This window comes from Oncorhynchus nerka, linkage group LG1 (assembly GCF_034236695.1).
Source record: "Oncorhynchus nerka isolate Pitt River linkage group LG1, Oner_Uvic_2.0, whole genome shotgun sequence".
NCBI classification, from domain to species: domain Eukaryota; kingdom Metazoa; phylum Chordata; class Actinopteri; order Salmoniformes; family Salmonidae; genus Oncorhynchus; species Oncorhynchus nerka.
Genome location: NC_088396.1, coordinates 40011297 through 40027545, shown reverse-complemented (window position 1 = coordinate 40027545; position 16249 = coordinate 40011297). Strand labels below are relative to the sequence as shown.

The 16249-nt window shown below is 44.3% G+C and overlaps 1 protein-coding gene across 3 annotated transcripts in view; it reads left to right on the top strand.

Moving 5' to 3' along the window:
* The window catches only part of LOC115130172 (integrin beta-5-like), a 96881-nt gene extending 86950 nt beyond the window's left edge, over positions 1-9931 (top strand). For 2 of the 3 annotated variants that reach the window (XM_029661034.2, XM_029661024.2), the window contains exons 12-15: positions 1957-2057; positions 5299-5418; positions 8230-8396; positions 9009-9931. In XM_029661034.2, the coding sequence (XP_029516894.2) occupies positions 1957-2057; positions 5299-5418; positions 8230-8396; positions 9009-9095 (475 nt within the window). In that variant the 3' untranslated portion in view covers positions 9096-9931. Of the gene's footprint in view, positions 1-1956; positions 2058-5298; positions 5419-7227; positions 8085-8229; positions 8397-9008 lie in introns of those variants that run through there. The other variant, XM_065018701.1, reaches the window with a different exon arrangement.
* Positions 9932-16249: the final 6318 nt, after the last annotated feature.

Genomic DNA, 16249 nt, shown 5'->3' with positions numbered 1-16249 from the left:
TGAAATGGTCCCTTTACACAGACAGTGTGGTGAAGAAGGCTCAACAGCGCCTCTTCAACCTCAGGAGACTGAAGAAGTACTGCTTGGCCCTTAAGACCCTCACAAATGTCTACAGATGCACCATGGAGAGCATCTTGTCAGGCTGTAGCACTGCTTGGTACGGCAACTGCACCGCCAGCAACCTCAGGGTTCTCCAAAGGGTGGTGCGGTTAGCCCAATGCATCACCAGGGGCACGCTACCATCTAGAAGGCGTACAGGTTCTTCAAAGCTTGGACCGAGAGACTGAGAAAAAACTTCTATCTCCAGGCCATCAGACTGTTAAACAGTCACCACTAGCCAGCCTCCACCCAGTACCCTGCCCTGAACCTTAGTCACTGTTCTAGCCGGCTACCACCCGGTACTCTACCCAGCACCTTAGAGACTGCTGCCCTATGTACAGCGTCATTGAACACTGGGGTGGCGGGTAGCCTAGTGGTAGAGAGTTGGACTAGTAACCAAAAGGTTGCAAGATCGAATAAAATAAAAAAATAAAATGTTTACATACTGTTTTTCCCACTGTATATGTATATACAGTATTCTAGTCATGGCTCTACCTATATAACTGCTGTGTTCTACACATCTTTTCTATTTTTTCTATATACTGTCCATGCTGTCTTTGCACACCATTTTATATATTTGTGTGTGTGTGTCTGTGTGTGTGTGTGTGTGTATAATATATATATATACAGTTGAAGTCGGAAGTTTACATACACCTTAGCAAAATACATTTAAACTCAGTTTTTCACAATTCCTGACATTTACTCCTAGTAAAAATGCCCTGGTCAGTTAGGATACGTTGCTCAATTGGTATCAAGAGAGCTAATGTGTGCCAGGAAATCATTCCCGCGACCTGCCTGTACCGTTGACACCAGTCAGAATGTGGCCATGGATTCAAATCAAAATGTATTTGTCCGTGTTCCAAATACAACGGGTGATAACCTTACAGTGAAATGCTTACTTACAAGCCCTTAACTCGTACTGCTTACGCAAAATCCTGACTCTGCCTTCAGTATGACGCAACAGGAACCAGGATTCGGCAATCGCCCATCCGTGACAAGGACCAACGAGTTGTGCGTTCCAAGATGCCTTTCTGCACACCACTGTTGTACTGCGTCGTTATTTACCTGTTTGTGGCCCGCCTGGTAGCTTGCACTATCCTTGCCATCCTTGCCTGTTTTCACCCACAGGACTGCCGCTGACTGAATATTGTTTTGTTTGTCGCACCATTCTGGGTTAACCGTAGACACTGTCATGTGTGAAAAGCCCAGGAGGCCGGCAGTTTCTGAGATACTGGAACCGACGCGTCTGGCACCAACTATCATACCACGCTCGAAGTCACTTAGGTCACTTATGTTGCCCATTCTTACGTTCAATCAAACAGTAACTGGATGCCTGTCTGCCTGCTTTATATAGCAAGCCACGGCAACGTGACTTAGTCTGTAGAAGTGTACCTAATAAATTGGCCACGGTGTATATTTATATACCAGTTTCTGACATTTCTCATTATGATATTTCTATTTTTTTTTTTGGGGGGGGGGTGTTATGTGTGTATTGTTTAGTATTATGTTGCTAGGTATTACTGCACTGTTGGAGCACAAGCATTTCGCTGCACCTGTGTACGCAACCAATAAACTTTGATTTGAATTTGTTGCTATCAGTCAGGAGTCAGGACTGTGTTACCCTCACAACATGCTCCTATCGTCACACATGGATCTTATTTGAGAGAGGTAAAAGGTGACCTTTTAGTGTGTGACCATTGACTCTAACCTGACCTTAACCTCAAGTCCTGTTCACACACAGTCTGTTCACCTCTGTGCTCCTATGAACACGACACGTGTATGATGTATGTCATTATGGCACGCTTACAGTCTCTCTCTCGGTCTCTCTCTATCCATCCCTCCCTCTCTCCGCTCCAGGGAATGCATCGAATGCCGGCTTTTCAGCTCTGGAAGACTGTCCGACAACCAGACCTGCCAGCGGCTATGCAAGGATGAGATCATCACTGTGGAAACGCTTAGTGAGTAAACAACACACTGACTGTGGTTCCTTTCTTTAACATCAGCTGGCCTGCAGACACACATAGAGAGGAGTATCAACGTCTGTGGTTAGTGTCTGCAACACTTTCAGTTGTGTCGATGCAATACATACTGTACTTCTTCCCTTGTCCTTGTTTATTAGCTGTCCCCTACTCTTACTGGGCACAGCCTCGCCAAAACATGCCATACATACAACTGTTACAGCTGTTTTAGATAATGTGACATGACCCAGCTGCTCTGACAGGGTAGCTTCAGACCAAAGTAAAGCACACTCATGAACACACACAGTGTCTGGCCATCTCTGTGCTAATACAGCCCCCACGTCACATGTATGTGTTTAATTCTGAAAATAAATATACCCTCTCCAGTCGAGTGGGCGTCTGTTTATGTTATTATCTGGCGAATGTCAGTCTGGGTCTGTAGAGGCAGAGCAGACAGATATCTTCTGTTCTGTCCTCCTGATAGCAGCTTATAATAACAGCCGGGCTGCGCCATGCAGCCGAAGCCTTCATTTTGTCCAAAGACACGCAGTCCCATTTAAAATATGACTCCCTAAAGGCGTCTGAATACATAGGTTTGGTTTGCTACTAGCAGAACTCGGCTAGGCGACGCAAACGTCTGTGCTTGCATATTCCCTATAGGTCTTTGCTTGAAAAACTAGAAAAAAGTGGCAAAATATGACTGTTTGTCCCTTTTGAGCCACCGTAGCAACAACGTGTGCCCAGTAAACACTTCTTCATAATAGTCAGAATTCATCTAAGATAAATCAAGAAATCTGTAAATCATTTTGACCTTTTTGCAGGGGTCTTAATCGAGCAATTTTACATCTATCTAAGATGTTTGGTGCACTACTTCTCCAGAGAAAAAATGTAGGGTGGCTTCCATCTTTCTTAAATGGAAGAAGTTTGGAACCACCAACAGTCTTCCTAGAGTCAGCCGCCTGGCCAAACTGGGGAGAAGGGCCTTGGTCAGGGAGGTGACCAAGAACATGATGGTCACTCTGACAGAGCTCCAAAGTTCCTCTGTGGAGATGGGAGAAACTTGCAGAAGGACAACCATCTCTGCAGCACTCTACCAATCAGGCCTTTATGGTAGAGTGGCCAGACTGAAGCCGCTCCTCAGTAAAGGCACATGACAGCCATCTTGGAGTTTCCCAAAAAGCACCTAAAGGACTCTCTGACCATGAGAAACAAGATTCTTGAATCTTGGGGCGGCAGGGTAGCCTAGTGGTTAGAGCGTTGGACTAGTAACCGGAAGGTTGCAAGTTCAAATCCCCGAGCTGACAAGGTACAAATCTGTCGTTCTGCCCCTGAACAGGCAGTTAACCCACTGTTCCTAGGCCGTCATTGAAAATAAGAATTTGTTCTTAACTGACTTGCCTAGTAAAATTAAAATTAAAATAAATTCTCTGGACTGATGAAAGATTGAACTCTCTGGCCTGAATGCCAAACGACATGTCTGGAGGAAACCCGGCACCATCTCTACAGCGAAGCATGGTGGTGGCAGCATCATGTCTGGAGGAAACCCGGCACCATCTCTATACAGCGAAGCATGGTGGTGGCAGCATCATGTCTGGAGGAAACCCGCACCATCTCTACAGCGAAGCATGGTGGTGGCAGCATCATGCTGTGTGAACGTTTTTCAGGGACTGGGACTGGGATACTAGTCAGGAATGGAGCGAAGTACAGAGAGATCCTTAAAGAAAACCTCTCAGGACCTCAGACTGGGGCCAAGGTTCACCTTCCAACAGGACTACGACCCTAAGCACACAGCCAAGACAACACAGGAGTGGCTTCAGGACAAGTCTCAATGTCCTTGAGTGGCCCAATCAGAGCCCGTACTTGAACCCGATTGAACATTTCTGGAAAGACCTGAAGATAGCTGTGCAGCTCCCCATCCAACCTGACAGAGCTTGAGAGGATCTGCAGAGAAGAATGGGAGAAACTCCCCAAATACAGGTGTGCCAAGCTTGTCGCGTCATACCCAAGAAGACTTGAGGCTGTAATTGCTGCCAAAGGGGCTGTAACAAAGTACTGAGTAAAAGGTCTGAATACTTGTGTAAATGTGATATGTTTTTTTTACTTGCATGTATTTCTCCACCTGTTTTTGCTTTGTCATTTTGGGTTATTGTGATGTCATTATGGGCTATTGTGAATACTTGTGAATACTTGTGTAAATGTGATATAAGTTTTTTTACTTGCATGTATTTCTCCACCTGTTTTTGCTTTGTCATGATGGGGTATTGTGATGTCATTATGGGGTATTGTGTGTAGATTGATGAGGGGGGAAAAACAATTGAATACATTTTAGAATAAAGCTGTAACATAACAAAATGTGGAAAAATCAAGGGGTCTGAATACTTCCTGAATGCACTGTATGCGCAAACTGTTTAGACTGGGAAGCATGCCACAGGTTTAGAAGCACCCCTGCCTACCTCCTCCCTACCGCGCCCTCAAAACAAACATGTAACTCTACCTGCAACCATAAAGCTAAACTGTCATCGCGTGATGTCTTTTAAAAGCATGGCCCGTAAGTGGAACAGAGTCCCAGGGCTTTTGACCGTTAAAAAAAAGCTTTTCACTCCACCTCAGCATTGCGGGATATATTTAACTTGTGCCTAGGAATGTATTAATAAGTTAATGTAAGTTGTCTGGGAATTATCATGATGACATGCCTGGCGGAGGTTTGAAGGGCTTGTTATTAAACTGCTTTAAGGCCCTTCCCTCTGTGTCGCCCAGCTCTGCCCTCCCTGTTCCAGGACTGCTCTGTTTTACTGCATTCTCTCTCTGCTATTCCAACCATCTGACTTCCCCTAATGGACTCCTCATGTACATTCCGGGAACTTATCTTTCGCCAAAAGCGAAGGGGAGAAGGAAGGGCTGGAGGTGGCGATGGGGAAAAAGCAAGGGGTAAAGGCTGGAGGTAGTCTGGCTCCTCAAGGCAGTTAGAATATTTCAATAATAAAGAGTTCGCAAAAACAAGGACAAGAAAGCAAAGCAAATTTCTGTCCTTACCGTGGAGTGCAATCATTCACTATACAAGAATGCTTTTCCAATAAAATAGTACATGTTGATCTGTTTTTGCACAGTGTTGTGCTGTTGGATCTCTCCCCATTCTCTTGTTTTCTCCTCCCTCTCTCCCTGAAGCTGTACGTTTAGCCAGCTGTTTTATTGCTTGTGTCTCACCAGTGCCTCCCTCTCTCTCTTTTCTCCCCTCTCACAGAAACAGACGACCCCAACGCTGTCCTCTGCCTGTACAAGACGGAGAACGAATGTGTGATGAAGTTCACGTACTCTGAACACGCAAACGGCATGTCAGTCCTCACAGCTCTCAAAGAGCCAGGTCAGTACTGGTCAAAGACTATCCTCTGCTTTACAAAACATGGACATAACCCATCAGCCAACTGCTTCTCCTCATACATTCATTTTCACAGAAATGGAGGAAGAAAACACAAACACAGAAGGCCATGTGTTGCTGATGTACGAAAATAGACCCTATCTGTTTATTATTATGAGTCTGTGCTGGGCCTCTTGTGCACATGCATTCTATTGGACAGTGTGGGGATGATATTAGATTTATATGTCATTGTGTAAACAAAGGCCTGTTTTTTAAGAGCCATTGTTTATATTAGTTTGTTTGTGACTTTCCTGTGTATATATCCCTTCCTGTCTTTGTATCCTATCCATGCCTTTTTCTATGTTTCTGGTCTGTCTCTTGCCTGTATCGGTCTATTTATATGTTCCTGTCTATATATATCTCTTTCTATATTTGTCCTGTCTGTCTATTTCTATGTTCCTATCTACAGTGGGGAGAACAAGTATTTGATACGCTGCCGATTTTGCAGGTTTTCCTACTTACAAAGCATGCAGAGGTCTGTAATTTTTATCATAGGTACACTTCAACTGTGAGAGACGGAATCTGAAACAGAAATCCAGAAAATCACATTGTATGATTTTTTAAAGTAATTAATTTGCATTTTATTGCATGACATAAGTATTTGATCACCTACCAACAAGTAAGAATTCCGGCTCTCACAGACCTGTTAGTTTTTCTTTAAGAAGCCCTCTTCTCCACTCATTACCTGTATTAATTGCACCTGTTTGAACTCGTTACCTGTATAAAAGACACCTGTCCACACACTCAATCAAACAGACTCCAACCTCTCCACAATGGCCAAGACCAGAGAGCTGTGTAAGGACATCAGGGTTAAAATTGTAGACCAACACAAGGCTGGGATGGCCTACAGGACAATAGGCAAGCAGCTTGTTGAGAAGGCAACAACTGTTGGCGCATGTCCAGGCCCATCTGAAGTTTGCCAATGACCATCTGGATGATCTAGAGGAGGAATGGGAGAAGGTCATGTGGTCTGAGCTTTTTGGTCTGAACTCCACTCGTTGTGTTTGGAGGAAGAAGGATGAGTACAACCCCAAGAACACCATCCTAACCGTGAAGCATGGAGGTGGAAACATCATTCTTTGGGGATGCTTTTCTGCAAAGGGGACAGGACGACTGACCGTATTGAGGGGAGGATGGATGGGGCCATGTATCACGAGATCTTGGCCAACAACCTCCTTCCCTCAGTAAGAGCATTGAAGATGGGTCATGGCTGGGTCTTCCAGCATGACAACGACCCAAAACACACAGCCAGGGCAACTAAGGAGTGGCTCTGTAAGAAGCATCTCAAGGTCCTGGAGTGGCCTAGCCAGTCTCCAGACCTGAACCCAATAGAACATCTTTGGAGGGAGGTGAAAGTCCGAATTGCCCAGCGACAGCCTCCGAAACCTGAAGGATCTGGAGAAGGTCTGTATGGAGGAGTGGGCCAAAATCCCTGCTGCAGTGTGTGCAAACCTGGTCAAGAACTACAGGAAACGTATGATCTCTGTAATTGCAAACAACGGTTTCTGTATCAAATATTAAGTTCTGCTTTTCTGATGTATCAAATACTTATGTCATGTAATAAAATGCAAATTAATTACTTCAAAATCATACAATGTGATTTCCTGGATTTTTGTTTTAGATTCCGTCTCTCACAGTTGAAGTGTACCTATGATACAAATTACAGACCTCTGCATGCTTTGTAAGTAGGACAATCTGCTAAATTGGCACTGTATCAAATACTTGTTCTCCCCTGTATATGATTGTGGACTACAGGAAAAGGAGGACCGAGCATGCCACCATTGTCATCGACTGGGCTGTAGTGGAGCAGGTTGAGAGCTCCATGGTGTCCACATCACCAACAAACTATCATGGTCCAAACACACCAAGACAGTCGTGAAGTCGTATTCCCCCTCAGGAGACTGAAAATATTTGGCATGGGTCCTCAGATCCTCAAAAAATTCTACAGCTGCACCATCGAGAGCGTGGTTGCATCACTGCCTGGTATGGAAACTGCTCGGCCTCCAACTGCAAGGGTAGTGCGTACGGCCCAGTACATCACGGGTGCCAAGCTTCCTGCCATCCAGGACCTCTATACCAGGCGGTGTCAGAGGAAGGCCCTAAAAATTGTCAAAGACTCCAGCCACCCTAGTCATAGACTGTTCTCTCTGCTACCGCACGGCAAGCAGTACCGGAGCACCAAGTCTAGGTCCAAAATGCTTTTTAGCAGCTTCTACCCCCCAAGCCATTAGACTCATGAACAGCTAATCAAATGGCTACCCAGACTATTTGCATATCCCCCCCACTTTTACGCTGCTGCCTCTCTGTTTATTATCTATGCATAGTCACTTTAATAGCTCTACCTTCATGTACATATTACCTCGACTAACCAGTGCCCCTGCACATCGACTCTGTACCGGTACCCTTTATATATAGCCTCGCTACTGTTATTTTACTGCTGCTCTTTAATTATTTGTTACTTTCATTTTTTACATATCTATTTTTACTTAACACTTATTTTTCTTAATACTGCATTGTTGGTTAAGGGCTTGTAATTAAGCATTTCACTGTAAAGTCTACACCTGTTGTATTCGGCGCATGTGACAAATAAAATTGAATTTGATATCTCTTTATTCATCCTGTCTATTTAAATGTTCCTGTCTATCTCTCGTTGTATATTTGTCTTAATCTTTGAGTATTTTCTTTGTTCCTGTGTATATCTGATTTTTTATAACCTTTGTTTTATGTTTGTTTGTTTGCCTCCTCTCCCGTCTCCAGAGTGTGGCGCAGCGCCGGACGCCATGACGGTCCTCCTGGCGGTGGTGGGCAGTATCCTACTGGTGGGCATCGTGCTGCTAGCCATCTGGAAGCTGGTCATCACCGTGCATGACCGCAGAGAGTTCGCCCGCTTCCAAAGCGCACGCTCCCGCGCACGATATGAGATGGTGAGGAAGGGGAGTAACCTGCCTACTTCAGTGATTTACATATGAAAGGTTGAATTTATGAGACTGACAATTTTCTGCCAAATACTGTAAGTTATGGGAATCATTGAGAAGGATGACTATATATCTATAGTATCTATCAAATGAAAGGCTGTGAATTACTGTTACTGACTGTTTTGGGCCAGAGTAGATCTATAGAAGTAATGCATGTCTGAGAAGGATAGGATATATGCACATTCCATTTTAAATGTTGAGATGTAATGTAGACGTCTAGCAGTTGTGGAATTTCAAGGTCATTGAATCTTATTGTGGTGTACCTTTGGAACAGTTTCCAAATATCATAACACTCCAGCTAACTGAAGACATATGTAGGATCTGGGATGGGAACATAGTTGTGTATGATACGATCGGTGTGATCAATGTGAACAGCCTAAGTTGAAGCATCCGCATGAGAAAAAACATATGTTGATTGAAACCATCAGATGTCTTCTTGGACAACAGAGCTGTTTGGAAAACTGACTGTTCCAAAGTTCAGAGGCTTCACCTCAAATGTCCACCCTGCCTCGACATGTGCATTTTAATCAACTGACTGACCAATTTTTCTCTCCCCCCCAGGCCTCCAACCCCCTGTACAAGCAGCCCATCTCCAACGACTATGTAGAAACCGATTTCAGCAAGTCTTACAATGGAGCAGCCCACTGACCTCCTCCACACGGGGTGTTGTTGTGGCGGGGGGCACGGCAGGACCGGTCCAAGTAGAGAACCAAGAGGGCTGGGAAATGAAAAAATGAACTCAACCATCTATCTGATCTGCCGAAGACTTATGACGAACTGAAACAGAAGTGAAAATAGTAGTCTGGATTGTTTCTGGGGAACCTGTGGCCTTTTTTCTCTCCCTGACTGAGAAGGGAAATTACCCACTGCCATGACGTGATGAGATGTGACTGAAAGCTCTGGTCGGCCCTGTGTGCTTTAATGAGCTCTGGTCTGCCCTGTGTGCTTTACTGAGCTCTGATCTGCCCTGTGTGCTTTACTGAGCTCTTGTCTGATCTGTGTGATTTACTGATGTCAGTAGAATACAGCCCAGAGGACGAGCAGCAACATTCATGGACTCTTGGTCTGGAACTTGTTTAAAGAGGACAGAGATAATATGTGCTCCTCCGAGTCTTTTCTCCAACTAACAAGCAGATGTTATATAAACAAAATGGACTTCGTAGACAGAACAATGAAACCATGTCTTTCACTGACAATTTGAGTGAATTTACCAACTTTTTAACTCCTAACTCCTCCTTCACATAAGCAGCAATATATATATATATTGTACAGACAGACAAGGCAAGTTATATTTTAGTTTTTTTTACTCTGAAAAATGCCTTTCCTGACAGTCAACTATGCATCCTTCATAACAAGTGGAAATATTCAATAATGTAACGTTACATCAGCAGGAGTCGTTCAGGTTCATGACATAAAAAGAGCACATCTTTTTGGGTGACGATGACATCATGGTACTAAACATTAAAAGAGCACTAGTTTTCTTACCCTTGTTTTACACGACAGATGAGGATGTTATTAGGAGAGTCTCAAAGTGACTAAGAATCTCTCTATTCTCGTTGTGTTGTTGTTACACGCCATTTGCACTGTTTGTGCTGTATCCAACCCCTATGGTCATTGTCATTGCCAAACAAATAGATACATTTGGATACATCACTAAGAGATCTGGCCCCAGGCTACTATTAAGTATGGCTGCAATAACCCCTGCTGTCATGCTGTGAGGGTGGGTGGGTGGGTGGAGAGGCTGGGAAGGGCTCTAAGCTGTGTTGACATGGGACATAACTCTCCCTCACCCATTCCCACAGGAAGAGGCAGGACTATAATATGGCACTGGAGTAATGAAAGTGCTTCAGTATGAGTTGGGAGGGATAACTCCTCGTCAAATGTGTTCTGTGACCTTTTTTGTGATGGTGTGTGTGTGTGAGACAGACAGACAGACAGACAGACAGACAGACAAAGGGCGGAGAGAAGGAGTGTGTGCGTGCCAGCGTGAGAGTGTTTGAGACAAGGGGGGGAGAAAGGGTGTTTGAGACAGAGAGAGAGAGCGTTTGAGACGGGGAGAGCGAGATAAAGAGAGGGAGAGAGAGAGAGTGTGTGTTTTAGAGAGGGACCGAGTGTTTGAGACAGGGGGAGAGAGTGTGTTTGTGTTTGAGACCAGGGGAGTGAGTGTGTGCGTGTGTGTGTGTGTGTTTTGAGACAAAGCGAGAGCGAGAGTGTTTGAGACAGAGAGAGTGTTTGAGACAGAGAGAGTGTTTGAGACAGAGAGAGTGTTTGAGACAGAGTGTTTGAGACAGAGTGTTTGAGACGGAGAGTGGGTTTGAGACGGAGAGAGTGGGTTTGAGACGGAGAGAGAGGGTTTGAGACGGAGAGAGACGGAGAGAGAGGGTGTGTTTGAGACAAAGGGAGAGAGTGTGTGTGTTTGAGACAAAGGGAGAGAGGGTGTGTTTGAGACAAAGGGAGAGGGTGTGTGTGTGTTTGAGACAAAAGGAGAGAGAGTGTGTGTGTTTGAGACAAAGGGAGAGAGGGTGTGTTTGAGACAAAGGGAGAGGGTGTGTGTGTGTTTGAGACAAAGGGAGAGAGTGTGTGTGTGTTTGAGACAAAGGGAGAGAGAGCGTGTGGATGCGCCAAATGTAATAAGAGTCCCATAATAACTCACAGTTGCGTTGTGCTTACTTGTGTCTTGGCACCCTGTGGGGAAATGCATTAGCCCAGACCTTTGTGAGTTCAACAGTAAAATGTACATTCTCCAGCATCCTTCCTGTACAGCATTGATAATTCACCAATAGAGACCAGTAGATTTACAACACTACTACATGCACACTTCATTCTGCACCCAGAGCAGGAATACAGAAAACCGCAATAAATGGATGACATAAAAGCAAACGTATAGCCCACTTATTTGATGTTTACTCCCTGTGGTGACCCTCTTGCAATTTTTTACCTGTGCAGTTTCACCTGTGCAGCAATCGTGAAATTATACATTTTGAAATAACTACAGACCGGCTGTTAATTTGTTGTTTTTGAAGGAAATTAACTAAGTGGTAGAGGGTGACACCGAATATTAACTAAGAAAGGCATGAATGAATTGGGGGTGTGGCTCTGAACCAGGGCTTCTGTGTCTGTGTGTGGCTCTGAACCAGGGCAGCTGTGTCTGTGTGTGGCTCTGAACCAGGGCAGCTGTGTCTGTGTGTGGCTCTGAACCTCAGGTGACAGGGCAACTGTGTGTGTGTGGCTCTGAACCTCAGGTGACAGGGCAGCTGTGTCTGTGTGTGGCTCTGAACCAGGGCAGCTGTGTCTGTGTGGCTCTGAACCTCAGGTGACAGGGCAACTGTGTCTGTGTGTGGCTCTGAACCTCAGGTGACAGGGCAGCTGTGTCTGTGTGTGGCTCTGAACCAGGGCTGCTGTGTCTGTGTGTGGCTCTGAATCTCAGGTGACAGGCAGCTGTGTCTGTGTGTGGCTCTGAACCTCAGGTGCCAGGCAGCTGTGTCTGTGTGTGGCTCTGAACCTCAGGTGCCAGGCAGCTGTGTCTGTGTGTGGCTCTGAACCTCAGGTGACAGGGCAGCTGTGTCTATGTGTGCGTGTGTTCAAACATCTGTTCTCCCTCTTAACCAATAAGCAGAAATCCATCATCCTCATGTATGGTCCTCTGATCATATAGAAACAGATGAAAAGAGGTCTGGTCTCTGATTCTGTCATTTACACCTCCCCAACGTAGCTCATCTACACCTCCCCAACGTAGCTCATCTACACCTCCCCAACATAGCTAACCTAGCAGGCGTAAAAGAAACACCTCCCTAACGTAGCTGGCATAAAAGAAACACCTTCCTAACCTAACGTAGCAGGCGAAAAATAAACACCTTCCAAATGTAGCAGGCGTAAAATAAACACCTGCCTGGGTTCCCAGCACTCTGCTGTCGACCATGACGTCCCTCACCATGTGCTTCTCTCCTCAGCTAAACCAGTTATGTGTAACGGTTGTCGTCTGGAGAAAGAGAGGACCAATGCGCAGCGTGGTAAGTGTCCATTATTTTAATAAAACAACTGAACACTGAAAAAAAAAACAAACAACAGTTCTGTAAGGTGCAACAAAACACTGAACAGAAAATAAACACCTACGAAACCCAGGTGGAAAAAGGCTACCAACTAACGACACCTGCCTCTGATTGAGAACCATACTAGGCCGACCACAAAAACCAACATAGAAAAACAAACCTAGACTGCCCACCCCAACTCACGCCCTGACCATACTAAAACAAAGACAAAACAAAGGAACTAAGGTCAGAATGTGACATGATGTATTAGTTGCATAAATTCAGAATATTGTTCAAATGACCTGCAAATAAGACTCATAGAAGAAATAACCCAAATTAATGTCAATAAACACATGGAAATATTTGTTCCGTTTTCAGAGAGCTTGATGGTTCACATGAATTGGAAAATGCATACTATTTTCTTGCTGCTAACTGCATAGTTTTGGAAGACACCAAGTATAGAGGGAAGGGGGGACTAATACTGGGATATGGAACATGTCTATGGGACTGGATGGGCTGTTATTTCAGCCTGAAGTGAGGTCATAAATCTCCTCCAATCCCCCGCCAGCGTTTACAGACACACACACATCCATCCATCCAGCAAGCCAGCACACTCCAATGTGAAGACATTCTCCCAGAGCAGTCGGGGCCCAACCTCAGTCCAGGTTTCAGTTGTGGGGGGAAAAGTAGGTTAGCTTGTTAGTTTATTCTCTCTGCCGGACGAACAGGGACTTACAGAGAGGACTGTTAAAATAGAGGCTACAGGGACTTCCAGTAAGGTCAGTGAAACATTTACTATGGGCTAACTCTGCAAATAGCACTGCTGGGGGATTTGAAAAGTCAATCGATCAATACTATAATAATACTCTTAGCAAAAATGTTTACCTTTAATTTACAATCTGTAAAAGATAGATGTGAGGGGTTGAGGGTAGCTGAAGGCTGGGACTAAAAACAAACAAATAGCCTAAGTATTATTGTCCATTAAGTTTACTACAATTAGGGGAGGAGTGGTAAGGTTAGGGGGAAATAATAAAGAAGGAAAATATATTTTAAAAATCTATTTTTCAAATATCTATTTACAAAACAATATACAGTGTCTTCTGAAAGTATTCAGACCCCTTGACTATTTCCACATTTTGTTACGTTACAGCCTAATTCTAAAATTGATTGAAAATATATATATCCTCATGAATCTAAACACAATACCCCATAATGTCAAAGAAAAAGAGTTATAAAAACTCTGAAATATCATATTTACATTACACTCAGTACATGGCTGACGCACTTTTGGCAGAGATTACAACCACGAGTCTTTTTGGCTGTGATGCTACAAGTTTGGCACACCTGTATTTGGGGAGTTTCTCCCATTCTTCTCTGCAGATCCTCTCAAGCTCTGTCAGGTTGGATGGGGAACGTTGCTGCACAGCTATTTTCAGGTCTCTCCAGAGATGTTCAATCGGGTTCAAGTCCGGGCTCTGGCTGGGTCACTCAAGGACATTCAGAGACTTGTCCCAAAGCCACTCCTGCGTTGTCTTGCCTTAGGGTGTACATAGGGTTGTAGTCCTTTTGGAAGGTAAACTTTCGCCCCAGTCTGAGGTCCTGAGAGCTCTGGAGCAGGTTTTCATCAAGGATCTCTCTGTACTTTGCACCGTTCATCTTTCCCACGATCCTGACTAGTCTCCCAATCCCTGCCGCTGAAAAACAGTCCCATAGCATGATGCTGCCACCACCATGCTTCACCGAAGGGATGATGCCAGGTTTCCTCCAGACGTGATGATTGGCATTCAGGCCAAAGAGTTCAATTTTGATTTCATCAGACCACAACATTTTGTTTCTCATGGTCTGAGAGTCTTTAGGTGCATATTGGCAAACTCCAAGCGAGTTGTCATGTGCCTTTTACTGAGGAGCGGCTTCCATCTGGCCATTCTCCAATAAAGGCCTGATTGGTGGAGTGCTGCAGAGATGGTTGTCTTTCTGGAAGGTTCTCCCATCTCCACAGAGGAACTCTGGAGCTCTGTCAGAGTGACCATCGGGTTCTCGGTCACCTCCCTGATCATGGCCCTTCTCTCCCGATTGCTCAGTTTGGCCGGGCAGCTAGCTCTAGGAAGTGTCTCGGTGGTTCCAAACTTCTTCCATTTAAGAATGACGGAGGCCACTGTGTTCTTGGGGACCTTCAATGCTGCAGAAATAACTTGTTTTCGCTTTGTCATCGTGGGGTATTTTGGGTAATTTATTAGGATTCCCATTAGCTGTTGCAAAAGCAGCGGCTACTCTTCCTGGGGTCCACACAACATGAAACATGACATTAAACAGAACATTAATAGAAAAGAACAGCTCAAGGACAGAACTACATTAAACAAATGTAAAGGCACACTTAACCTACTGTATATTGCAATACGTGCACACAAACAATCTAGGTTAAATATTGGAGAGGCGTTGTGCCGTGAGGTGTTGCTTTATCTGTTTTTTGAAACCAGGGTTGTTGTTTATTTGAGCAATATGAGATGGAACAGAGTTCCTTGCAATAATGACTCTACAGTTGAAGTTGGAAGTTTACATACACCTTAGCCAAATTCATTTAAACTCCGTTTTTCACAATTCCTGACATTTAATCTGAGTAAAAATTCCCTGTCTTAGGTCAGTTAGGATCACCACTTTATTTTAATCATGTGAAATGTCAGAATAATAGTACATAGAAATGATATATTTCAGCTTTTAGTTCTTTCATCACATTCCCAGTGGGTCAGAAGTTTACATACACTCAATTGGTATTTGGTAGCATTGCCTTCAAATTGTTTAACTTGGGTCAAACATTTTGGGTAGCCTTCCACAAGTTTCCCACAATAAGTTGGGTGAATTTTGTGCCCATTCCTCCTGACAGAGCTGGTGTAACTGAGTCAGGTTTTTAGGTCTCCTTGCTCGCACATGCTTTTTCAGTTCTGTCCACAGATATTCTATGGGATTGAGGTCAGGGCTTTGTGATGGCCACTCCAATACTTTGACTTTGTTGTCCTTAAGCCATTTTGCCACAACTTTGGAAGTATGCTTGGGGTCATTGTCCATTTGGAAGACCCATTTCCGACCAAGCTGTCTTGAGATGTTGCTTCAATATATCCACATAATTTTCCCTCTCATGATGCCATCTACAGTGGGGAGAACAAGTATTTGATACACTGCCGATTTTGCAGGTTTTCCTACTTACAAAGCATGTAGAGGTCTGTCATTTTTATCATAGGTACACTTCAACTGTGAGAGGTGGAATCAAAAATCCAGAAAATCACATTGTATGATTTTTAAGTAATTGATTTGCAGTGAATTATAAGTGAAATAATCTCTGTAAACAATTGTTGGAAAAATTACTTTTGTCATGCACAAAGTAGATGTCCTAACCGACTTGCCAAAACTATAGTTTGTTAATAACCCCTCTGGGATATGTGGGACACTAGCGTCCCACCTGGCCAAAAGCCTGGGGGGAAAATGCAGAGGGACAAATTCAAATAAATGACTGTAAAAATCTAACTTTCATTATATAACACATGCAAGATAGCAAATTAAAGCTACACTTGTTGTGAATCCAGCCAACACGTCAGATTTTTCAAATGCTTTTCGGTGAAAGCAAACAATGTTATTATCTGAGGATAGTGTAACAGTATAACTTTAGACCGTCCCCTCGCCCATACACGGGCGCGAACCAGGGACCCTCTGCACACATCAACAACAGTCACCCACGAAGCATCGTTACCCATCGCTCCACAAAAGCCGCGGCCCTTGCAG